The 26,916-nt window shown below is 33.4% G+C and overlaps 1 protein-coding gene across 10 annotated transcripts in view; it reads left to right on the top strand.

Annotated features, from left to right (window-relative positions):
• PPP1R12A (protein phosphatase 1 regulatory subunit 12A) overlaps positions 1-26,916 on the top strand; it is a 143,991-nt gene that overhangs the window by 61,958 nt on the left and 55,117 nt on the right. For all 10 annotated transcript variants that reach the window (XM_032854695.1, XM_032854701.1, XM_032854704.1 and 7 more), the window contains exons 3-8: positions 2,139-2,257; positions 11,335-11,494; positions 15,369-15,513; positions 21,918-21,992; positions 22,667-22,755; positions 22,916-23,073. In XM_032854695.1, the coding sequence (XP_032710586.1) occupies positions 2,139-2,257; positions 11,335-11,494; positions 15,369-15,513; positions 21,918-21,992; positions 22,667-22,755; positions 22,916-23,073 (746 nt within the window). The remainder of the gene's footprint in view (positions 1-2,138; positions 2,258-11,334; positions 11,495-15,368; positions 15,514-21,917; positions 21,993-22,666; positions 22,756-22,915; positions 23,074-26,916) is intronic.

Here is a 26,916-nt window from a genome sequence, read left to right on the forward strand (position 1 = left end):
GCACCATGGGTGTTCATGATTTCATCTAAGCCTAATTACTGACCAAAAGTCCCACCGCCTAATACCATCACATTGGAAGTTAGGATGTCAACATGAAATTTGGGGATACAAACATTCGGTCCATAAAAACATCCCATAAATATTTGTTAAATTAATGAACACATTTGAAGTACTAGCAAAAGATGTAAATAAATTCACAAGAGGTGAAAATACAAATGCCGGTACACATATCCAAATATTTTCAACCTCTTGTGTGATCAGGAAATAAAGTTTTATCCCCATCATGTTGGGAAAATATTTAAAGATTGATAATGTCAATTGTCCATTTAAGAATATGTCTACTAGGAGATGGTATGAAAGTATGATTCAGCCATACTATGGAATATTTTTCAACTATTATAATGCATTGCATTCCTGTACATTGAAAATAATTTCATTAATTTTTGTTTCAAAAAAGAACATCAAAAGTGACTGTACATATGTTTATATACATACATACAAATTCATAGCAAAGTTAAAAGAAAATATTGTTGGTATTTTTATCTCTGGTGAGGTAACATACTAGTACAAGGATAGATATAAAGGTATTCTTGTTTTTTTCTTTTTTTAAACTCTGGGCATTTTTACTATTTTTATAATAAGATATTTTTATGAAGTCTATAAAAATATATATATGAATAAGAGTTAAGTTGGTTAGGGACATAGAGGGTAAAAAGTCCATTCTTTACATATACAAAAGTAAAATCAGGGATGCCAAAGGAGCATGGGTTAGTCTGGCACTGTAAGCATAGTTCTCTATTGTTGGAGGCTAAAGTGTGGTACAAGACAGAAGAAAAATGAGGCTGAAAAAGAAGACAAAACCAGCTTATTGAGGGCCAGGTATGTTTTCTCTTAGTATAGTACAACCATGCAAAGATTTTTAAGTGGGAAATTAACTCCAGTCATTTTATTTATTTATTTATTGACTCCAGTCATTTTAAATAGGAGATTCTGGGAGATGTATAATTGATGCAGTGAAAAGAGATTCCCACCTTTTTGTATCTGGATCCCTTTGTCAAGTTTGGTGAAGCCTTTGGATACTTTTCTCAGGATTGTTATTTTGGATGTAGAAAATAAAATACAAAGTATTTAAAAAAAAAAAGTTCTATTGGGTTTAATTTTTCAAAATATTAGGAAAACACATTTATGGTATAGTTATATACATGCTTCTTTAGTAACACATTAAATAAAGAAACCTAATAGTTGATCGAACAGTTACTTTAATTTCAAAGTAGTGATGATCGTAAACAGTATTTTAAGATATCTGCATCATTTGAATGGCCTTCTGACTTTAGTCCATCAACCCCCGGTTAAGAACAGTTGCATATGGGGCACCTGGTGGCTCAGTTGTTTGAGCGTCTGACTTTTGACTTTGGCTCAGGTCATGATTTTGGGGTCCTGGGATTGAGCCCAAGCTCCCAAGCTCAGCGGCATGTTTGCTTGAGGATTCTCTCTCTCCCTCCTCCCTCTGTAGCCCCACTGCTCGGGTGCACATTCTCGCCTTCTCTCTCTCTCTCTCTCTCAAATAAATAAATAAATCTTTAAAAAAAAAAAAACTATTGCAGATGACATGAGACTGGGAGCATGGAGATCAGTTAGAAAACCAGTCAATATGAAGATAATGAAAAATATTGGTGGAGGCGATCTGAAATGATCCTATGAAAGACTTTCTAATTATCATTACATAACATTTTTGTATTAGTAAGGCAATGTTTGTACATTATAGAAAAATTAGGAAATACAAGAAAACATGCTCTACGTTTTAATTTTTATTTTTTTTTTTTTAAGATTTTATTTATTTGACAGAGATCACAAGTAGGCAGAGAGGCAGGCAGAGAGAGAGAGAGAAGGAAGCAGGCTCCCTGCAGAGCAGAGAGTGCGATGTGGGGCTCGATCCCAGGACCCTGGGATCATGACCTGAGCCGAAGGCAGAGGCTTTAACCCACTGAGCCACCCAGGCGCCCCTCTACTTTTTTAAAACTTAATGCATCTATCCTTGGTTTTTAGTGTTGCTCTTGCATAGGACTTTTTTTTATTTGCTATGCTTTTAGTCTTAATGATACTGTCATTGCTTAACTGTCCTCCTTTTCCTTTTACAGATTTTTAATTGGTCAGGGAGCACATGTAGGAGCTGTCAACAGTGAAGGAGACACACCATTAGATATTGCTGAGGAGGAAGCAATGGAAGAGCTACTTCAAAATGAAGTTAATCGGCAAGGTAATGTAAAAGCAACCTAAATGGAAGAAATGTTTAAAACTGTTTTAGAAAGAATATGATCCTTGACTTTTTCAATAAAATAATCATTGGTATTGAAGGGGAAAATCATAATTTGAGTGGAAAAAAAGCACCTTCCATAACAGTATGTGTGTATATGTCTGTTTGAAAAAAATACATGATTCTCAATTCTGCATCTTTTTAGTATTTTTAAAATAGAAAGAAGTATCATAAATTGTAGGATCAGACATAAAATTATGTGGTAATAAAAGCTTTGGAGAGAAAATAAGCAAAGAGGATAGGGAAGTGGACAGGATAAATGAAACACGTTGCAAATTTAAATAGAGCGGTAGTGAGTATTTAAGCTAAGATCTGAATGAGGTGAGAGGATTAATCATTCATCTGGGGAAAGAACATACCAGACAGGGAGCTACAAGTGCAAAGAGAGGAGCTTGCAGGGTTATTCGGAAAAGCAGCAAGTAGACTAGTGTTACTAAAGTATGTGGAACAAAGAAGAGGCTGGGGGAAGATGATGTCACAGAGGTAACAGTGAACCATACCAAATCAAGGCCTTGTTGGAATAACTTTGGTTTTCAGGCAGAGAGAAGTAGGGAGCCAGTGGAGTAATTGAGGTAGAGGAATAACACGATCTAACTTACTTTAGAAAGAATCTCTGTGGCTGTTGTGTTGAGAGTGGGTTGTAGGAAAGTAAGGGCAGAAGTAGGTGGTAGTGGACAAACTGATGAGAAAAGGTTGGATTTTAGATATATTTTGAAGGTTTGGTCAAGAGGATTATTGAGTGATTAAGTGTAGAGTATGTAGGAAAGAAGATGTAAATGAGCTATGAATATTTTGGGAAAAGTAGGCTTTGTGGGGAAAGTTCGGGGATTTATTTTAAGATATGTCAAGTTTGTTTTGCTGATTAGATATTTAAGCAGTTGAATCTGTGAGCCAAGAAAGGTATAGGCTGGAGATACAAATTTGAGAGATATCAGTGATTGTTTATGGGTAGAATTTTGTTTAGGAGCATTGAGTGTTCTAAACTGATTATGGTAATATTAGTTTCACAACTCTGCAAATAAATTAAAAACCACTGAACTGTATATTGTAAATGTATATGAATTATATCCTGAGACATATATAATACATAATATGTTTGTATTATATGTATATATATAATATATATAATAAAATCTAGCAGTTCTTTTTTGGGGGCACATACTCAAAAGGATTTAAAAAAAAATTTGTATACCCCTGTTTATAAGAGATTTATTCACATAAGCAAAAGATTGAGGTAAACCAAGTATCCGTCAGTGGATGAGTGAATAAACATATGTGGTATTTACATACAGTAGACAATATATTATTCAGCATTAAAATGGAAATTCTGACACATACTGTAGCATGGATGAACCTTGGGGACATTATGGTAAATAAAATAAGACAGTCACAAAAAGACAAATACTGTATGATTTAATTTACATGAAATACTTCAAGAATCAGATTAATAGAGAAAGTAAGTGGAATGATGGTTGTTCAGGAGGTGGGAATTGGGGTTTGTTTAATGGGTGTAGCATTTCAGTTTGCAAGATGAAAAGAGTTGTAGAGATGAGTTGCACAATAATGTAAATGTACTTAGCACTACTGAACTGCATACTTTAAAATGTTAAGATGGTAAATTTTATGTTATGTGTATTTTCCTACAATTAAAAATGAATAAAAATCAATATGTATAATAAAATTAATATGCATAAATAAAATTAGTCTGTGTGATTTCCACTATATTTCATTATGTTTAGACAGTGATTAAATGAGTATTATCAAAAGAGAACTGTTTGACTAAGGTGTTAAAAGACAAAGGAAAGGTATGAGAGATTGTTTTAGAAGGTAGGGACTTACTGAAGTATGGTTGATCATGAAATAGAAGCAAAAGAGTAGAAGCTAAGTTAGTCCCTTGAAAAGAGACTTTTATTCTGGGGTTAGGAAAATTCTTAATGACTAAGTGCTGAAAAAAAAAAAAAATCTAATAAGGAGTGCCTGGGTGGCTCATTTGGTTAAGTGTCTGACCCTTGATTTCGGCTCAGGTCGTGATCTCAGGGTTGTGAGATTGAGCCCCATTTTGGGGTTCCATGCTAAGCTTGGAGCCTGCTTAGGATTCTCTCTCTCCCCCTCCCCCTACCCATCCCCTCCCCAATATGTGCATGCTTGGTGTCTTTCTCTCACTCTCAAAGATATTAAAAAAATAAAATAATAATGATAATCTTAAGACACTGAAACTGAGAAGATATTTAAGTGTCTAAATTGAGTTGAGACATTGTTAACAGATAGTTGAAGGTCCCTGAAGCCCAGGAGAAACGGCATATGTTAGAAAAGTAGTTAAAAACTGGAGCTTGGATAAGTACACAGAAGAGCTTTTAACAGGAGTGTTCTGAGCAGGCATTTTGAAATAATGGGATATCAAGACCCGAGGAAGCTGGAAGAATAGATACAAAGCATCATAACCTAGAAAGAAGACTGCTTTATCTGCCTATATTTTGCTCTGATGAATGCCTAGATAGATACCTAACCATTTCCTGTTAAACACTAGTTAAATCTTCCTGTAGTCTAATATTAGCAATTATTATGTGCTAGGAAGGGCATGGAAATGTACTGAAAATTCTTGCCTTTGTTTTCCTTGTATATAAAGGAAGCTTTTTGCAAGACTGATCTTAACTGTATGATTGGTTTGGTATTAGTTAGTATCCCAGCAAATGCTCTGAGTACTGACTATTGAAAAGACAGAAAGGAAGAAAGAAGACAATCTTTATTCTTAAGGATTTCACAGTATAACAGAGGTAACAGATATATATAAATAAAGCTTCACAATGCAGTGTGCTATGTGCTAAAATATAGATAGGGACAGAATGCTGTGGGAGAACAGAAAAGGCTATGACTGCTTCCAATAGTAAAAGTTTCAGAACAATGACATTTGAGAATGAGTTTGCTTAGCAGAGAAAGGAGGTGGTGGACAAAAAAGGTGTGTCAGGCAGGGGTATCAGCATGTGCAAAGAAAAGGAATTGGAGACACAGCATATGTGGAGAAGTCCTTAGAACTGGAATCAAAATGCAAAGTCAGTATGGAATTAATAGGAAGGTGAGACCTGAAAAAATGAGGCTAGAGCCAGATGGTGAAGGACATCCATTTTGTAGGCATTAGATGTAGCAAAGATCTCCAAGCAGGAAATGAACTTGTTTGAATTTAGTTTTTAGTAATATAGCTCATGGCATTTTGGAGGTTGATTTAGAATGGGGAATACACAGTGGCATATCTTCCTTGAAGGAAGGCTCTTAAATTAGTCCAGCTGAAAGATAAGGACAAAACAATTACATTTAAGGTAGAAAAGAGCAGGGCTGTCATGAGGAAATATTAAGGTAAAATTAAACACTTTGATGAATAATTGATTGTGGAGATGAAGGAAGAATTGAGGCTGTTTGCCTCCTGAAGCTTCCAGTTTAAGAATTAATGATGGCTGGAGTGCCTGGGTGGCTCCATTGGTTAAGCATCCAACTTTGGCTTAGGTCATGATCTTAGGGTCCTGGGATGGAGCCCCGCATCCAGCCCTGCACCCCATATCGGGCTCCACATTCAGCAGGGAGCCTGCTTGTCCCTCTCCCACTGCCTTCCCCCCTTCCCACTCATGCTGTCTATCTCTCAAATAAATAAAATCTTAAAAATAAAAATAATTAATGATGGCTAAATTCATATGGGAAGATGTGGGATGAAGTAGGAACAGATTTAGGGAGTACATGAGTTTGGGGTATATTGAGTTTACAGCAGCTAAAGGAAATTCACATAATAATAATTTGGTGTGTTGTTGGAACTTAGGAGATGTCACAATGGAAAATGCACATCTGTGAAGAATAATAGATGAGGGGGAGTTCTGGGAAATAGATGAGATGACCCTGGAACTGAAAAGTGAAAAACTAATACCAATGACAGTAGCTAACTTTTATTAAATGCTGATATTGTATGCCAGGCATTGAGCCAGTGGGCTTTAAGTCCTCATTTCATTTTATCCTCACAAGTAATGCTAAGAGATTACTACTACTATTACCTCATTTTACAGATGGCAAATTGAGAATCAGTGATTTACCCAGGATCATACAGGTAGGATATAGTACTGTAGTTCAGTCCCAAATAGTGTGACAGATCTCTTGAGTCCACACACTTCATCACGGTACCATTTTTATTTTATTTTATTAAGACTGTATCCTACAAAATACTTCATGGTGTTCATTTTATTCATGTAATAGGAATACATGAACTTATAGAGCATAACTTTGTTCCAGAGAAACAAATTATAGGGCTGTTTCTAATAGATTTTAATAACTATAAAAAGAGTACCTTAAATATACCTCTTGTAGTGATAAGATTTCTAAAATTACTTATCCTGATATGAATGTTTTTATTTAATATTTTAAAATTCTTCAATTCTTTCAGCTCTAGTTTCTTATTTAATATATTTGGTCTATAACTATTTATGCTGAAATAAATAGCCTTTGAAACTAGTAATGATTTGTGGCACCCCATTGGCTCAGTTGATAGAGCATGCAACTTTTGATCTCAGGGTTGTGAGCTCAAGCCCCACATTGGGTGTAGAGTTCACTTAAAAATAAAATGTAGTAGTAATAATTGAGCAGTAGCTTCAAGTATTTCTGGCTTGTATTTTAATGCAGTTGCTTTTATTTAGCTTGGGACACAAGTCAATCTTTGTATCTCTTATCTGTGACCAAACTCCAGTTTATTCTTATTTTTTCTAACCAAGAGATGTGGCTACATTTCAATCTTATATTTACTGTTTTTCAATAGTAGTAACGGTTGTTAAATAATCTAATCCCTTTATTACACCCAATTTAATTTTGATATCTATTGTTTTCATTATTTAAAAATCTTACAATTATAGTAGGTGGGCTAAGGACCAGATAAATGCATTATAGAATTTTCTGTCTGTTAGACCATAAAAAAGAAAGGAGAAGCAGAATCATAGGCATTTAGAGCTGATAGTAATAGTTAATACCTTGGGGCTTACTCCTGATCTAAGTATTTCACATATCTCAATTAATTTAATCCTCACAACAACCTTAGGGCATAGGTGCTTTCAGTACCCTTTTTTTTTTTTTTGGCAAATAAATATTTTACAAATAAACTGAGTATTGGCAGAAATTAAGTGTCTTGCCCAAAATAATACAGCTAGTAAGTGGCAGATGAGGGATTCAAACCCAGCAGTCTAGGTTCAATTTCAGTGTTCTTAATCCATTATACTAATATTCAAAGACATTATGGCTTTCTCAAGGTCGCTAGCTGGTTAAAACAGTGGAACTAAAAGGAAAAAGGTATTGTCATATGTAGTACAATAAGGGTTTTTTCCCCCTTAGATTTTAATGACCTAAAACATGGTCTATTAACTAATCGGTAGTATTTTAATTTTTTTTTTTTAAATATGAGAGTAGAGTCTTTTTTCCTAACTGGATTTTCTTAAGCATAAGAAATTTCCCTTCACATACTTTAATTTTAAATATGAGCTCTTTGTTTTTTATATATAATTTATATGAGCATGATTTGGAGGCAAAAGAGGATAATTGCTTTGTAATTAGATAAAGCTAGAATGAAATTAGACAAGTCCAGAAGTGAGAACTATATATTTTTTAATTTCAGTCCAGAGGAAATTTAGAATAGTAAAAGATAATAAAAGTAAGAATATTCAAGATGGTAAAGACAAAAGGCATAATGATAATAAAGAGGTGGTCTGTATTTTAAAAGGCTGAGTAAAAGTATAAAGCGTAAGAAAATCAGTCTGAGAAAAATCATTTAGTAAAAAGATTATATTTAATGTATTATAACTTTATAATTTCTTTTAATGAATAACATTAAAAATATCTTAAATGATATGAGATGATTATCTTTTGGTAGGAAATTTTTGGTACATAAAATTGATCATTATGAAATGGTATTACTTTTTAAATAATGTTCATAATAGGTTTTCTTCGTTAATGTATATAGCATTTATAATGGGGTTTTACAAAGCCTTTTGAGAATCTTTTTTTAATTCATTTATTCACTTGAGAGAGAGAGCATGAGTGGGATGGGCAGAAGGAGAGAGAATCGCAAGTGGACTGTGAGCCAGATGTGAACCCCACTTGGGACTGAATCCCACGACCCTGAGATCAAGACCTCAGCTGAAACCAAGAGTTGGACCTCAACCAACTGCACCACCCAGGCGCCCTCTTTTATAGGAAGTCTTATTGCAAGTTCCTTTTTAAATGTGATATGATATAACAGTCCCTACTTTGAAGATGACTTTCCCTGTACTTAATGTAATGTGGGGATTTTTTAAATGTTTTCATTTTCATTGAGCTTCAGTTGAATGGTTTAGTTGTGCCTTGAATAATTGGTAATTTGCTTAGGCAAGGGAAGGATACAGTCCATGTAGAAAATAATAGCTTGCACAACAGCACACAAGCATGATGTACTTGGGGACCTTGGTGGAGATCTAGATTGTAAGAACACTGGGTAATGCTAAAAGAGAAAAAGTAGAAGTTAAAAGTGTATTGAGACCAACTCATAAGAAAGGCTATGTCTACTTCACAAAAGAGCTTGAGTTTTGTCTTATAGGAGGTAAGGAGCCATTGACGAATTTATGTAGAAAAATGAATGATTATATTTTGATATGGAAAAACTGGGCTGACAGTGGTGTGGGAAATGAATCAGAAGGTACTGAGATTGCGTGAGTTAAGGGTCAGTAGTAGGAGTTAAAGTGTGGGGTAAAGGACATGAACTAAAATGGTGATGAACTATGATACCATCAAGACAACAGTCTAGGAGATGGCAATTCGAAGTCTGTGAACTAATTGGATGAGGGCTGGGAATAAGGTAAAGGGAAGGAGTAAGGTTGCCTTCCAGGTTCCTGGGTAAGTGGTAGTACCTACTCTAACAAATACAAGACAGGCAGCAAGCTGACTGGCTAGGAAAATTGAATTAAGATTTTAGCATTAAGTTTCAGATGCCTGTGGCATATGATTTTATTATTTACCTAGTCTTGACTCTTTTCTGTTCTCCAAGCTCAGATATCCAGCTGACTACCTGATATCCAGTTAGGTAGATGTCTGTCAAGGCATCTCAAACTTCACATTTCTCTTACTGAAAATTTAATTTTTCCAATTGCTCTGGCTGAAAAGCTTTGATTCATATATGACCTCTTTTTCTCTTACATCCAAACTAACAACAGATTCTGTGGGTGTACCTTGAAGAATCCAGAATCTAATCTCTCTCTTTTTTTTTTTTTTTAAGATTTTATTTGTTTATTTGACAGACAGAGATTACAAGTAGGCAGAGAGGCAGGCAGATAGAGAGAGGGAGGGAAGCAGGCTCCCCGCTGAGCAGAGAGCCTGATGTGGGGCTCCATCCCAGGACCCTGGGAACATGACTTGAGCCGAAAGCAGAGGCTTTAACCATTGAGCCACCCAGGTGCCCAGAATCTAATCTCTTTACCACCTTAACTACTACCCTAGTTTAAGCTACTATCATCTCTTGTCTGAATTATTATAGTAGCCTCCAATTTGATACCTCAGTTTCTTCTCTTAACTTTAGTGATCCTCTTAAATTAAGTCAGATTGTGTCACTGTGTTCATTGTTCTCACTACTTTATAGATACCCTGACCTTCTAAACAGAACATTCCAAGCAGTCTTTTACCTCAGAGCCTGCTAGGACTTCCCTATGCCTGGAATGTCTCCCAGATTAGAATATGACTGTCACTCTCTCTTTTTTTTTTTTTTCCCCTCTAATGTCAGCTTACAAAGAGACTTGGCTTTACCAAACCATGTAAAACAACAGTTTTTATATTATCATTACTTCTGTCCCTTTACCTTGCTTTATTTTTCTTCACATATGTATTATTTTCTGCCATCTAATAAGTTCACTTCTACATCCATTACACCTTTATAAGAAGTACCTGACATCTTGTAGGCACTCAGTACATATTGAATGGGTGGGTGAATGGCTAAATGGGTGAATGAAAGAAAAAAATCCTGACCAGACAGTTGGGATACGTGGATATGAATTATAGGTGAGATCTTAGCTGAGAAGGGGTATGTGTGTGTATGTGTGTGTGTGTGTGTGTGTGTGTGTGTGTGTGTAATTGTTTTTACTTATTCATTCATCATGTAGTTAGTATATATTTACTGATCCCTTTTACTGTGTATTAAGTACTCATCTAGACAGCGAGGATACAGGATAAAAAAGCATTATCTTTACGTTTAATTAGTTCATGGGCTCTTGGAGTAAGACAGACTATACAGTTGCACTCTGGTTTATGCTGTTCATTAAATAACCAGCAGTTTGAGCCATGAGACCACATGAGACCATTCAGGAATTTCAAGGTTATCTTTTCTACTTTAATTTTTTTCCTCAAGATTTTGAGCTCTTTGAAGGTAAGAAAGAAGTTAAGTGTAGTGTTCCTTTTTAAATTCTTTCCGCTCTTACCATCTCAACCTCAGTGCTTAATAAATGCTTTTAAATGAATGAACATCTATATAATTTATTAAAATTATAATGCTGATACTTATAGTGAAGAATGTACTACGTTGGAAAAGGAAAGAGTTTGGTAGAGCATCTGTATGAAAATTGCTAAATTTTCTGAGTCGAAGTCTTCAATAAACATTTCTACCTAGTAGGCTAGAGTTCAGAGAATTGGTCAAAGCAGTTAGAAATTTAAGACTTAATTATATTTTGCTTTGTCTTGTTTTTAAACTAAAGGATGATATACCTAAGGAAATAATCAAATTTTTAAGAACAAAGGATGTATCAGAAAAGGTAAAAAGAAAGCCAAAATAATATTGTGGGGCAAAAACTAAATAATGAGTACAGAAGGCTAATAAAATAGCTATAGTATTCCTTATTGAACCAGCTTGTTGTTAGCCCATTTTTCAAAAATACAATTTCATTTTTAGTTTTTATTTAAACTTGACTTGTTTTGAATAATTTTATTTCCCGACGCAGAAAAAACATTTTCTATAAAGAAAAAAAAAATTTTCATTTTATCAGGGGTTGATATAGAAGCAGCTCGAAAAGAAGAAGAACGGATAATGCTTAGAGACGCAAGACAGTGGCTAAATAGTGGTCACATAAATGATGTCCGACATGCAAAATCTGGAGGGACAGCACTTCACGTTGCAGCCGCTAAAGGCTATACAGAAGTTTTAAAGTAAGTATTGTTTTTCACAGTCATTTTTCTAATTTTGTTTACTTCTTTATTTCATTGTTCCTTTTCTTTAGATAACTGCAGACATCGTTTTGAAAGGGTTTATAAAAGTGATTTGATGTCTATTTATAGGAAAAAGAGAAAACTACATTGAGTGTTATTGTTTTATATCTCAAGCCCTTTTTTTTTTTTTTGCTCTTGAGTTTTGATTATTCTGTTCTATTCTTTGGTTGTAGTTTTCCACTAAGTTAAAGTGTCAGACAATCATTAAATGTTACCTTCTGGGGTGGTAAATTACCACAAAGACATTTTGAGGTTCCCAGATTGACCAACTCTGGTTACTGAGATTAAAAACAGTATTCCATATAAACATAATCATCATAGTCAAAGAACTTGATTCTTAGTGGATCTTTATTTACATGTAATTTATCTAAAATGCAGTTTTCTTTTTACTACATAATTTTGGGACTCAGTGCTTTTAGCATAATATCAGGTTATAAGCAACTGAGACTTTTTAGGTCTATATATTGATCAGCAGATTTCCTTGAAACAAAGCTCTGTTACATCACAATAATTTTTTTTCTTTTACTTATGCAGTGCAAAGCTGTTGGCAGCCATATGAAAAAAATAATTCAGTGCATACCTTTTGTTATATGTATGTGAAAGGAAATAAGACTAGCACGCAGGAAAATCTTCTCCACCCTTTATATTGTTATGTTCCACCGGAGCTTCTAATATAAAACTGTTCTCCTTATTCCCTCTGCTCAGTAAAAACAGTGAGGTTTAAGTGGGTCACCTATTCCCAAGTTTTCTCCTTTTTTCAATCTTGGCTCACTTCGGTAACTGAGGCCTTCTAGAATAGTGAAGTTAACTTTTGATTACCTTTTCTTATCCTGTGTGTTTTTCTCTAATCCAAAACTTAGCAAACTTGTAGACCCCATTAGCAGGTCACAGATGAACTTAGTGACTTGACAACAGCATTTTTTAAAGAAAAAAATTGGAATATTAGAGTTGCATATGGTAAAGGCAGTGTATTTTGAGTACTGTAAAATAGTTTTCTAGACAGCTTCCAAGTGGTCTTTAATTAGGTTATCTAAGCTCTTAAAATTCTTTATTAAGATTTTCAATGGGGATTGGGATATATTTTAAACTCCTCAAATTAGTACTTAACACCGTAAGTCATCCTCTTAAGCTAAGCTGCTACCATTGCTCCTCAGGCATGCATTATTCCAACTATATATATCTACTTGAAGTTCTGTCATGATGTCTTAATGCCTGCTTTGTTTCTGTCTAGATACCTTCATTCACCATCTCTTCAACTTGGAGGCAAATTCCTTTCGATCCTTTGACTCAGTTCAAGGCTCTTAAGCCTATGAAATAACATGCTCAACCTTATTCATAATAAGTGCAGATAAAGCTACAATGAATTACCATTTTTCATCTGTCATATTGGCAAAGATTAAAATGTTTGGCACACTGTGTTGGCGAGGTTGGGAAAAGGCACTCTTTTATGTTACTGATGAAAGTATGACAATTGAACAGATTCTATCAAAGTAACAGTTATCCTTTGGCTTAGCAATTAGTTCTACCTCTAGGAATTTTTTTTAACAGATATTCTCACAGGAAATAAGGTATGTGCTAATAACAACAGCATTATTTGTAATAGGAGTAAGAGAAGGTTGAATAATTTTTGATACCCTCTTTCACTGAATACTCTGGTAGCGATTAAAACACTATATATAGATACAGAAAGAACACTAGGATATATTAACTGTAAAAAAAAATAAGGACAGAAGTATTCATCATTTGTGTTTATATTTGAAAATTTTAGCGGCATCCAACTGGCTCAGTTGGTAGAGCATGCAACTCTTGCCCTTGGGGTTGTGGTTTTGGGGCCCATGTTGGGTGTATAGATTACTTAAAGATAAAGTCTTTTAAAAAAATATATTCTTTTAATTTTTTTTTTCTGGTATATACATAAAATCTCTCTTAAGGATCCAATCAAAACTTGTAGTATGGTTATCTGAGGGAGGGGAAACTGTTTGGCTAAAGGTCAGCAGTGGGAGTGTGACTTCCCTATATAACCATTTATTCTTTTTTATTTTTGAACTTTGTAAGTATGTTACTTAAATAAAAATATGTATGAAATGAAAAACAGAAGATACCAGTTTCATATGTAACCTTCTTTCCACTTATTACCCCCGTCCCTTTCTCCACAAATACACAACCCCTTTCTATTGAATTTGATGCTTTTCAACTCTGTACTGCCATTGCATTACAGAAACTGTCTTTGAGGGTTGATTGTTTTACTTGACTTTTGTCCTCCATTTGAAGCTCCTTGAATATAATAAGCACTATCTTATTTTTTTGAGTATTGTGTGGCCTGTCATATAAAGAGAGCCTTATGATTATGGGGAAAAAATATATATATATATGTATATATATATATCTACCTTTCTTGTCTTGCCTCTCCAGATAGAATCCCAAGTACTTAAAATTTTTGTCACTCAGAATATTTAGTATGATTCCAGTTCATATTTTCTAATGGGGGATATATTTTTATATCTTCAGTATTATTCTGTCTGTTAATAAAAAGTTTCTGATAATACATGTTAATGGACTTATTTTTTGAACTTTAAGTTCTAGACTTATATCTGTTAGCCTGTTGTTTAGATTGGAGACTCTTAAATGTTGGTCTTCAGGCAGGTAACAGGGGACTACTAAAAATATAAATTGGCAAGGTGCATCTCCCAATATGCTGTTTATTTCCATAGGACTGTAGTGGAGCTGGGGAATTTTTTGTTGTTGTTTGTTAAATAAGCCTTAAAATGGCTTTGTTTTGGATCCAGAATAGGAAATGGCTGCTTTATATATTCTTAGGAAATAGGGGATCAATTCGTGAAATATAAATAAATGAAGGGTTATGTATTAGCTATCACTACCACCTCCTGTAGGTAAAAAGAAGCCCTTCTCGAGCTCAACTTCTTGGAAAGTAAGGTAAAAGTCAACCAGATTTCATGAGTTGTAAAGTATTTACTACTCGCCTGTGTGTGTGAGGCTGTGTGCTATGTGCAATTTATAGACCAATTCTTTGCTCTCTGAGCTTAATTTTCTAAATAAAGGTTAATGTCAATATAAAGTTAGGAAGGCATACTAACATAATTTATACAGTTCTTTGCACTGTATTAAAATGTATTCCTCTTTTCTAGCTTTGTTGATAATTAGTATATCTGCTTTCTACTGCTGCAGAAAAGTAGACTCGACCACTTGAATATTTGTTTTGCTTTGTTTTGTTCTTAACAGATTGTCATTTTCCTATGAAAATTACCCATGATAAATCATCAAGCTTTATGAAAGCTTTCACAAACTAGTTCCTCAACTGCAAGGCAACAGAAAAACTACAAAATAAATTTGTTTGATCCTAGTTTATTTTTAGAACACATTTAGCTTGAGATGATATATTAAATGGGTACCTGAAGACATTCCCTCAATAAATCAGTTTAACGTACAAATTGATCCAGGAGTTTTTGAGTTCACATTGAAAAATTTCTGACTTTCCTATGAAAATTTCAACTATAATTCATATTAACAAGAATAAATTAGTATTGCACCAAACCATAAGACCTGTTAGTCATTAGGAATTAATTAAAGCTGAATGCATTATTATGACAGTAATTCAAGATCCTCATTGCCAGTGTTTTCTGAGAATTATTTTCTTTTGTCCTAGTTAACTCATTGAAGGGAAGGGAGAAGATACGAACTAGGGAAAGAAATACATCACAAATTTTTGTTAACTTGCATGGTATAAAGCTAATGATAAAAGTTTGCTCATTTTTAGATTTCTTAATGATTATCTAATTCACTGTAATTTCTTTAGACTTTTAATACAGGCAGGCTATGATGTTAATATTAAAGATTATGATGGCTGGACACCTCTTCATGCTGCTGCTCACTGGGGTAAAGAAGAAGCATGTCGAATTTTAGTGGATAATCTGTGTGATATGGAGATGGTCAACAAAGTGGTAGGCCTTTTAAATGTATTTTAAATATTTAAATTTTTAGAAATATCCAATAGGTATTCTAAATATTTAACTTTTAGAAATAAATGTTTTAAAGTCTGAAAAATGTTGTAATATAAATTCTGTAATTGTATTAAGTTTTATGAACTGTACAAAAGAACATTTATCAACCACTTACTGATTTTCATTATCAATTATTTAAGTTTTTCTCAGTCTGTGAGGTGGTTTTGGCCTTGTTCCTCAGAGAAAGAAGTATTACTCTTTGAGTAATCATATTACCATACATAATCGATTTGGGTACTTGGGAACTCATAAATAAAGAAAATTTTGCATTTCTCTGTGAATGTTTTCTCCCATCATTTTGAGTTGGAACATATGCAGAAGTATATTTCTGTTTCTCTTTAGCTGATAGTCTTAATAGCTTGTTTATAGTAGCTTTTTAAGTGACATGGATAATGGGGTCTTACAGCATGTGAGACTAGTAAAAAGCACAAAGTTTTAGCCCAAATAAAATAATTGAGATACAACGTCTAGTCCTAGTTTTGCAGATGAGAAAACCATTTATGAGGTAAAAGATTTACTTAATATCTAATATCACCCAACTAGATAGAGGGAAAGGAGTGAATGTCATATATATATATTTTTTCTACAAAATCATGAACAGATTCAGGTTATCAGATTCCTTATTAGAGGAGATATTTTTTCCTTGACTCCCTTCTAAGCACCATCATTCAGTTACCAGTGTCACCAGTATTCCTGTTAGTTCCTCCTGTTCTGTGTTCATGATTCTTACTATCTACCAACAGTTGCAGAGCTTAAAACACATCTCCCCTAGGTGAGCTTGATTACCCTTAACTTCCATAGAATATCCCTTATGTATTCCCTTTTATAAGATAATGTAGTAGATTATTTAGCAGAGATTCCTAAAATTATCTCATCTTTATTCAACTGGCACCATCTGATCCTACCGTGTCCATTAATATAAGTACTGGTGCTGATTATGCTCTAATTAACTGCAGTTTCCAATTGGAGATCTGCAAAGGGAAGAGAACAAATATGATATACCATATGCCCAAGATTTTCCTGTGGGTGTTTGGAGGTTGTGCACATTGATGTCCTAGTTGCTGACATGAAGCAATAAAGAAGCCCTGTGAGCTCCTTTGCTCTTTCTGGAGCATTTCACGTATGTGTTTATGAATGTGTTTTAAGTAAGAAGTGTGCAGGCAAGTTAAAGTCTAAAAAGTAATGAAAATCTTCAGGAAAATCAAGATTAAAAAAATGCTTGAGGTTGATCCAAATGTTTGAGAGTATAAGTATAGGTTTGCTTTTATATAAGTATAAAAGTCTTTGATTTTGTAGTCACGACTTTTAGTAATTTGCTTTCTCTATTGTTTTTATTATAACAGTATTCTGTTTTGTAATCAGCATTAGAAGACAAATGTTGATACTGTTAGATTTTAAGTTAAAAAGCCAGGTAATTTTAGTTTGACAATTCATACTTCCTCTCCTTGGTGTAGAAATTCCCCCAGGTGCTGGGATTTTTTCTGAAGAAATTAGTAAATACCTCTTACGTTCTAATCTCTGTTTGCATGCCTCTCTCTCTCCCAAACAGCGTCCCCTGATGGCCACTTGTTCATTGACATGGACAGTACTGATAATTCGTTCATTCTTTGGTAGTGGCCTCCAGATAAGGACCAGAGAGAGCAGCTTATTAATGGAAATGCTTTTCCAAAAAGATTGTATCATTTTCCAGTTTAAACATGTTATGTTTTGGTAGTGATTCATAGACAATGCATAGTATGTATGAAAAATTATTTTATCTTATACCTGTTCTATAATTGTCCAATTCCTTTGCCATACAGTTCATCATAATTATTCTCTAGGAGAAAGACTGCATATAAATAGTTTTGCTTTATCTCCTTTTGTTTCTATCTTACTATAGTAGCAGTTTCTTGTGTCATCCTAAATTTTAATATCTTATCCCCTCATTTCATCATTTCAGTATTTCTTTATATGGTCTTAGAAGAATTTGCCTCATAGTTCCTTAGAATTTTATAGTTTTCAACTTGTTTTCACATATATTATCTAATGCTGTCCTTTTAACAATTCCTACAGAATTGTTATCTGAGTTACACAGATTTGAGAACACGATCAGAGAAGACAAGTGATTTTCTTAAAGCCCTAATAATTAAGTGTAATTAATTAAGAATAATTTATTCTGGGGGGTCCGGGGGCCCAGTTGGTTAAGTGTCCAGCTCTTGGTCCTGTCTCAGGTCATGATCTCATGGGTTGTGAGATTGAGCCCTGCATTGGGCTCTGTGCTTAGCTGGGAGTCTGCTTGAGAGTCTCTCCCTCTGCCCTTCCTCCCACTTGTGCACATGTGCTCTCGCTTGCTCTTTCTGAAATAAATAAATCTCTTTTTAAAAAAGAATAATTTATTCTGCTAAGTTCCTCTGCAGCTTTTTTGTAATTTTTGATTTCTCATGTTTTATTTTTCCAGATACTAACTCATATGTTCTAAAAATATGATTTTAAAATTTTTATCAGAATTGGATTTTTCTTTTAAAATACCAAGATTTTAAAGACATAGTTTAATGGCAAGAGGCAAATAATGTATATAGCATTTTAAAGGCCTTTATGTCAAAATTATACCAAAATGCAAGCATTTTTGTTGTTGTTGGGAGACTGTATTCTATAGTAATGGAAGATATTTTTACAAGACTTTGTATTTTTAAAATTTTAATTTTATAATTTTGCCTGTGCAAGTTAATCTCTGTTACCATTGCCTGCATTTTACAAAAATATGTCATACTATTCGATCAGAATTAGTCTTTATTGTATAAGTATGCTTAAATAAATTTATCTTGTCATTTGATACCTTTAGTAATTGTAGATTTAAATTTTTAATAAAGTTATTTTTAAAGTGGTATCAAAAAGTACTTACAGAACTTACAGGATTTAGATGAATTCTTTATTAATAGAAAGTATAATTTTGGTAAATGTATAATACAGAAAATGCAACAAATCATGTAGAAAATTTGAAAGTCTACATAAAAGTGGGAGAAGTGTTCTTAAAATAAGAGATTTTGGTCTTATTTCTTTAACATTGTAAGACATTTGCTGTCATTTTAACTCATTATAAATTATGTGATACAGACTTTAAATCCCAAGATTTTTATTTTGTTTGCTTAATTTATTAAAATAATTATCTTACTAGAATATAACCGAATATTGTTCCTTTTTAAATACGAAGATGTTTTTCTAATTGGAGTTTTCTTTGAATACAACAGTGATCGGTAGACAACTTTTTAGTTTGGTAACTATTATTACAAAGATTTAAGTGAATAAAAAAACTGCTGGGGCACCTGAGTTGCTCTGTCATTAAGCGTCTGCCTATGGCTCAGGTCATGATTCAAGGATCTCGTGATGGAGCCCCACATCAGGCTTCAGGCTCTCTGCTTGGTGGGAAGACTGCTTCTCCCTCTCCCATTCCCCCTGCTTGTGTTACATCTCTCGCTATCTCTTGCTCTCTGTCAAATAAATAAATAAAATCTTTAAAAAACAAAGAAACAAAACTGCTTCTCCTTAATGGGCACATGGGTTTTTCCCCCTGCTTTTATCTGAGCTTATTCTTATTTTCTATAAAGACAGTGGAGCGGTGGAGACCTAGCTTCTATTCTCACTTTCCCTTCATTGCCTGCATGACCTTAAGCAAATGCCATACATTCAGCCTAGGTTTCCTCATGTGTGCAGTGGGAACCATAATGCTTGTCCTGACTACTTCACTGGTTGTTCTTGAAACTGAAGAGAGATCACACCTGTAAAAGCAATTCGGTTAGAGTAAGTTAGGAAAGAATGAAGAGTCTATGAAGTTAGATTTAAACAGTAGCTCTAGTATGATTCTGGTAATTAACACATGTATTGTAAACTGATTTTTTAAGCAGTAATTTTTTTTAAGATTGTTTTCTTTATTGATAAGAGTTCTTATTTTCTTATTTCTTAGCATTGCACTCTCCTTGGTTATTTCTTGGTTACATTGAGTGATTCTGGTTATATGCCCTATTGTGTTAGCATCCCATTAAAGAAGCATAGTAGCCTTACAGTAATTAAGAACCAGGTGATGTTTATAAGACTTTGTAATTGGCTGCCTTCATGACTGTCCTATATATTGTTTAATGAGCATGGTTAAGTTGAGGGGTGTGCTTTTCTGAAATTAGAAACTTTACTCTCTTTATAGCCTGCATTTTACTCTAGTTTTTATTCTCTATCAGCTGCTGTTTGCAAAGTAGACTCATTTTTCAAGGGAGAAAGTGAAAAGAAAGGTTAGTAAGGTGATCCATTTCTTACTCTTCTAAAGGAAAATTCCTTGGTTACTAAAATAACCCCATTTACATTTAACTGCTGCTAAAATTTAATTACAATTTAAAAAATTTTTAAGGTGCAGTATTTCATTCATGAGAAGGGTTGATAAATGCTTAAAATAATACTTAAAACGAAGCCAGTTTATTTTCGCTTAACAAGATCTTGAAAACAATTTGCATAACATAGTATGTGTAACATTATAGAAATAATTATACAAACAGACTATGATATAGCAAAATGGATTACCATGTATTTATAATCTAAAGGGCACCTTCAAAATTTGAGCCAGTTACTTTGTTTCAGAGCTACATATTCTTAAGGAATTTAATTCTTAGTGTTTAATACTCCAGGTTGAAATGTGGGAAAAGGTTTATTAAAGCTAAAACATTTTCTCCTGGACTGAGTGGGAAAGGATAGGTTGGTTCTTAAATTCCTGCTGGGAAGATTTTCCAACAAGAAAATGTGGATACATCAGTGTTTTTGAATACATAAATTTTAAATACATACATTTGCCTATCTTGATAAAGTAAAATTTTGTGTACTTTTAGGATACATCTCATAGATCATATTTTTTATTTTATAAATAGACAATGGAAAAATCAGCTCAGATATTGGGTAGCTTATATTTCATTTTATAGCACTGGAAAATGTAACTCCTATCCAAGTAGATGGCAGCATCCTAATGATGGTGTAGAATTGAGGGTTTTAGATTTGTTTTTTAATGGAAGAGCTTATATAATTTTAGAAGGCATTATTATCTACTCATCTGGCTTTTTTGTAGCTGTGAGACTCCTTTTGTGAAAGAAATTTGAATTGCCTTTAAGATTGATACATTTTCTAGTTGGAAAAAAGTAGAATTTTTTTTCTGAGAATGGATTGTATACCAGCCAACATACTAAGTAGAATGTATTCTAATAATCAACTTTTTTGACATTCTGGAATCCTGTACCAATAGGGTTATTGCAGGCAATAGAAGAAAACCTTTCTATGTTTGGTCAGCGGCTCTTTGAAATTTTCTTTTCCACAGTGAATAAAAATAGATTGACAGATGTTCATCTGAACTAATTTTTGAAACTAAGGCATACCTGTGTCTGGCTGAACTTTGAGCAGTTTAGAAATATATATTTTTACTTTGTTACTCTGTTAAGACTTTCATGATTTTTAGGGAGGTATCAAAAAGAAAAAAGGCCTCCCCTGAAACAAATAATACATTATATGTTAATTTAAAAAAAAAAAAGGCCTCAAAAAGTTAAACATGGAGTTACCACATGACCTGGTAATTTTACCTAGAGCTGTATCCCTAAGAGAATGAAAACAGATGTTCACTCACAAACTTGTATATAGATGTTCGTAGCAGTATTATTTATTATATATAGACAAAAAGCAGAAAGCAAAAGCAAATATCCATCAACTGATGAATAGATTAACACATGTGGTATGTCAGGCAATGGAATATTATTCAACAATAAAAAGGATTTAAGTTAGTGCTTCCATGTGGCAACATGGATGAAGCTTGAAAACATTATACAAAGTGAAAGAAGCCAGTCATGAAGGACCACATATTTTATGATTCCATTTATATGAAATGTTCAGAACAGGCAAATCCAAATATGTAGTAATAGAATGTAGATTAGTGGTTGCCTTGGGCTGGAGGGTTGGGAAGGGAAATGAGAAAAGTGGGGGGGGTCATTTCTTTTTGGGGTAATGAAAATGTCCTATATTGATTATGGTGAAGGTTGTAATTCTCTATGAATATACTAAAAACAATTGAATTGTACACTTTAAATGGCTTTTTGTATGGTGAGTTTTATGTCAATAAGGCTGTTATCAAAGAAAGTAAGGAGAGGTGTATCCGCTGCTTCTCTCACATGAATTTCTGATACATCTCCTTTAAATCATACTGTTGTATTACTACATGCATAACAAACTACATACATAACAAAATGTTATCTAACTTCTTTCTGTATAATTATACACAATCACCAAAGGTGTTTTATAGTTTATTGACTTTTTACCATCACCAACGCCCTTTGTTTCCTACCCAGGGTCAGACAGCATTTGATGTAGCAGATGAAGATATTTTAGGATATTTAGAAGAGTTGCAAAAGAAACAAAATCTGGTATGTTTGATGACTGTCTAAAATTGTCTATATTAGTGAATTTTCCTAATGGCTTTAACTTTCAGACAGTTGAAAAAATATTTTTGTGATGTTTTATACTTTTTGGTTTTAAGTTATTCCTGACAGTCAAACCAAGTGACAGTGAAAGAGAATAAAGAATAGGGGTAGTGTTCAACCTTTTGTATTAGTTATCCGCATTTCTCTTAGGTCCTCTTCACAAAATGAATACTTCTATAATGTACCTACTCAAGAATAACATGTTTTTGTAATTTCATAATAAAGTTTGCTTAGAAGGTGGAGACTATAAAAATCTCAGATTTCTAAAATAGCGGGACCTAGTTAAGGAAAACGTTATGTAGGTAAGAAAGATTTTTAAGTATGAAATATCATCAGACATCCTAAGTGGCTAGTGGATCCTGATTTTTCAGTGATCTAAAGTTGGAGGGATGTAAAAAAATCCAACTTTGTCTTTCACCCAGCTTTAAACTATTTAGTCCTCTTTATTCTTTATCCAAGTGTGCCCCCCCCTTTTTTTCAGATAGAACTTAAGTCTTTCCTTTGTGTTGGTTTTGTTTCATGTTTGGAAAACTACTGTTATTATTACTTCAAATTCTGTATTTACTCATTAGTACTATTTTAATAGTCTTATTTTCCTTTGTATAACTTTTATAAAGCTGCATACTGAAAAACGGGAGAAGAAATCTCCACTAATTGAATCAACAGCCAATATGGACAATAATCAGTCACAGAAGACTTTTAAAAAGTAAGTAAAATATTAAAGTAAAATATTGTTTTGTTATTGTTATGAATGAATTGGCATGAGGGCCATACACATGATGATCAGATTTGGTGGATCTGAGAAAAATTAAAGTTTTTTGATCTTTTGTGTTTTTAATCGTTCGAAAACTGTTTTCCTTTCACAGCAAAGAGACACTGATTATTGAGCCGGAGAAAAATGCGTCCCGTATTGAATCTCTGGAACAAGAAAAAGTTGATGATGAAGAAGAAGGAAAGAAAGATGAATCTAGCTGCTCTAGTGAAGAAGATGAAGAAGATGACTCAGAATCAGAAGCTGAAACAGGTAAAATTTGAAGCATGATGGGATTTTCAGTGAATTGTGATGCAGTGTTAAGTAAGATAAGATTAGGCTTTAATTTTGAAACTTTCCTGATTTCCTGATTGTCCAGATACTTCCCAAGCTGGTAAATTATCTTTCACAGAGTATTGGAAACTTGAGTATAGTTGTGAGTTTATTGTTCTGTAATGACCTGGAGGGTCTTAGCTCTGCATTTCGCTGAATTGTACTTGTAGGTTTGAAGGAGGAGAAGATTCCTTTATGAAGATGGTACAGATAGGGTATAATTGGGGTCCCAGCAATTCAAGAATGCTTCTGATACTTTCTGAGGCCCGACAGTCCAGCAAGTTGATCCTAGTATCATCCCAAATATTCTCAAAGCATGAGTAAATTTTTAGAAAGTTGAGGTGAATCAAGATACTTTCCTGTGGGATGTGGAGAAATTTGCTTTGTTTCAAGAAATTTTGAAGATAGGGGAAAGTATAATACACCTTCGTATTCCAGCTACCAAGAATGAACAGCTGCTGATATTGAGCTGTATTTTCTTCAAACATTTATTTATTTTTATTTTTTTACTAACATATAATGTATTTGTTTCAGAGGTACAGGTCTATGATTCATCAGTCTTACACAATTCGCAGCACTCATCATAGCACATACTCTGATTTTTCTTTTAATAACATTTAAAAATTACAGTTGCCTTCTTTGACCATGAGCCCTAGTCTCCTTCCCTTTCCTTCCTTCCCAAGGTCAGTCACTGTCCTGAGTTTTTTCTTATATTTTCCAGTCCATTTTAATGCTACCTTATACATTCAGAAGTAATATATAGTAATTACAGGACAGTTTTGTGTTTTCATTTTTATACCTAGGAGTTGTTATTCAACTTGCTTTTTTTTTTTTTGCACTTAAAAGTTGTAATTTTTAGATTTGTTTACATCTGCCTATATCTTTACCTATATAACTTACCCCTCTAGTTGTTGTATAGTATTCATTAAGTACATCTGTTTCCCTTCTGATAAAAATTTATCTTACTCCCATTTTTCCATTGTTGGCAAATAATGCCATAGTGATCATTGGTGCAGTTGTCTCCTCATGTGTATAAGTAAGAGATACTGTACTAGGTATACTTAAAAATTGAGTTACTGTGTCATTTCACTTTTCATGGATGTTGCCAAATTTCTTTACAAAGTCACTATCACGGTTTACATTCTTGTCCTTTTTATTATCAAAGGTATGGTTTCTGTATTGCTTCAATGAATTATAATTTTCTATTAGAAAATTTATATTTATTGGTTATTTCTCCAATGTAAAATTCCAGTGTTACCATCTTTGAGTTGTATAAACTGATGTTTTAACATGTGAATTTATCAGAAAAAAATAGCCCATTTCCAAATTAAGATTTTTGATAAAAAAAAAAAATTATCAGGACCAATATGGTGGTCATCAGTAAATATAGATGAAGCCCTAGAATTTCTTGGTCTCCCTAAATTTCCTCTAGACACAACAACAGTTATGGATCATTTTATTTTTACTCACTCAGCAAAATATTTCCCCTAAGAAAATTCAGGAAACTAAAGTTTACTAAATAAACACACATGGAAGAAGATAGTGATTATCTGTTTCCCATTAAAAGTGAAATGTTAAACAGATAAAGGCTAGCTTTGTTGCCAGGTACTGTGTCTTAAATTTCTTTGTTTTTTTGAAGCTTACTAACCCTACAAGTAAATTATTTTTTGGTAAAACACAAAGAGTTTTTGAGATATGTAAATGACCATCTTCTAGTCACCAGCGATAAAATTTCTAATTTATTGCTGTCATACTGCTGGTCAGATGAGTCAGCACATCTTTCATCTTGGTGAGAGTATGGATAAAATTGGAAACTAAAGCAACCAGGTAGTCACTGAATATTATAGTTCGTTTTTATGACTTGCTAATTAAATATTTCTAATAATAAAAGTATGTTATATGAGAATGAGCATGCATACTGTTTAAGAACACAGACTGATTCACGAGTGTAATTGTATTTGTGGTTAATTTGTTTAATCTCATATTTCTCTAATCTCAGATTTCTCAGAAATTTCCTGCTTTAAATGGATACTATATGTAGCAATGCTTTGTAGTAAGTGCTAACGTAGAGTTGAATTTTATAAAATTCATATGCATGTAAAATATGTAAAATACACACATGTAAAATACACCACTACTACAAATCAGAGTATACTACATGTGCACAAGAAAGCCAGAACTAGCACCCAGATCTTTTAACTAATGTGTCAGGTCTTTTACTACTTACATAGCAGAATTCAAGAATCCAAGCATCTCACAGAAATTTCTGAGATGTTATCGAGTATTTTCTTAATTGGGCCCTTCTATAGAATTCACTGTTCCATGTCAGGCACTGGGGAACTATTTGAAATAAACAAGCCTTCAGATTAAGCCAGTCTTGCCATTAACAAACTAGTCTCCTAACTCTTTTGGTTGAAATTTCCTTAACTTGTAAAAATAACAATTGGACTAAACGATGTAAATAGTTCTTTAAACTATCTGGATAGTTCTTTAAACGTACTGTTCTTTTTTTTTTTTTTTTCCTTTTTCTTTCTTTCTTTCTTTTCTTTTTTTTTTTTTCTTGATAAACTGTACTGCTTTGTAACTACGAGTAGAACTAATTGCCATTAAATTACGTTGTATTCCTCCTCTGGAGTTTAGCCATACCAATCACTCTCTGCTGTTTCTTACTAACTTTAAATGTTTCTCTAAAGCATTGTACTATGATAATTTTGTTCTTCCTGTTGCTAGTGGTTGCTTGTGCCAGGAAAATTTGACTCTATCTCAAGAATTAGTCCATGTAAATGTGTCTAGTTCCCTCTGTCTCACTCTTCTAATATCATCTCACTCTTCTAATATCACCCAAGGTTTTATCATACTTTATTTGGCAAACTTGAGAAAGCAGTTGTTTCCCCGTAGAGCTACAGCTTGGTTTGACAATATCTAAATTATTTCTTTACCTACTTTTTTGGAAGATTATTTCTTTGGGACGTTATTTGATGTAAAATAATGATTTTGCTGAATTTTCTTTAATTATATATCAAACTGGTTTCTTATAAATGAGCTAAAAATAAGAACTCAAGCAAAAGTTTAATTTCCTCCCGAGTGATTTATAAATTTGAGAGGTAGTTGAATGAATGAGAAGGGAAGTGTATTTTTGTTTTGGGGGTTTTTTTAACTCTAGGACTTGAAATTTTCATTCTTCATTGAAATCAAATTAGTAGAAGGGCTTTAACAGTATTAATAATGCTAAGCTGGATGGTGGACACTTGACGTTTGTTTCATTATTATTCATAAAACAAGCCTGAATGTTTATACATTCATGCGTATACATTCTTTGATATGTGGATTTCACTAATATAAAACAAATATTTAAACCAAGAGAAAAAGGAGAATATAAAAGGGGGAAAAAATCTGTTGAATTTTATCTTTTTGTTAGTTATTTTTCCTACTACACTGTAAGCTCTGTGCAGTTAAAAGATGTTTTGTTTTTTCATCAACTGGTATATTATACCCCAGTACCTACCCAGGACAATGGACTCAGTACCTAGTACTTGAAATATGGAGGCATTTAATAAACATTTATTGACTTATCTCCATTTAGGTAGACTGTTTTCCAAGATGATGGTCTAATAGATGATGCATGATTTGTACTTAACTGTACTGAATAGGCTTAAGGTCTATTGAATTAAAAGAGGTATTGTGTAACAATGAGAATAAAGCTCATTAGACTGTGGTTAGCTCATTCAGTTTATTCAAAAAGCTAAGAGCATAGTGATTTTTAAGTGTGGCACTTTGGCTTTG

The sequence above is a fragment of the Lontra canadensis genome, unplaced genomic scaffold (assembly GCF_010015895.1).
Source record: "Lontra canadensis isolate GAN:19392208 unplaced genomic scaffold, GSC_riverotter_1.0 scaffold9, whole genome shotgun sequence".
Classification (NCBI taxonomy): domain Eukaryota; kingdom Metazoa; phylum Chordata; class Mammalia; order Carnivora; family Mustelidae; genus Lontra; species Lontra canadensis.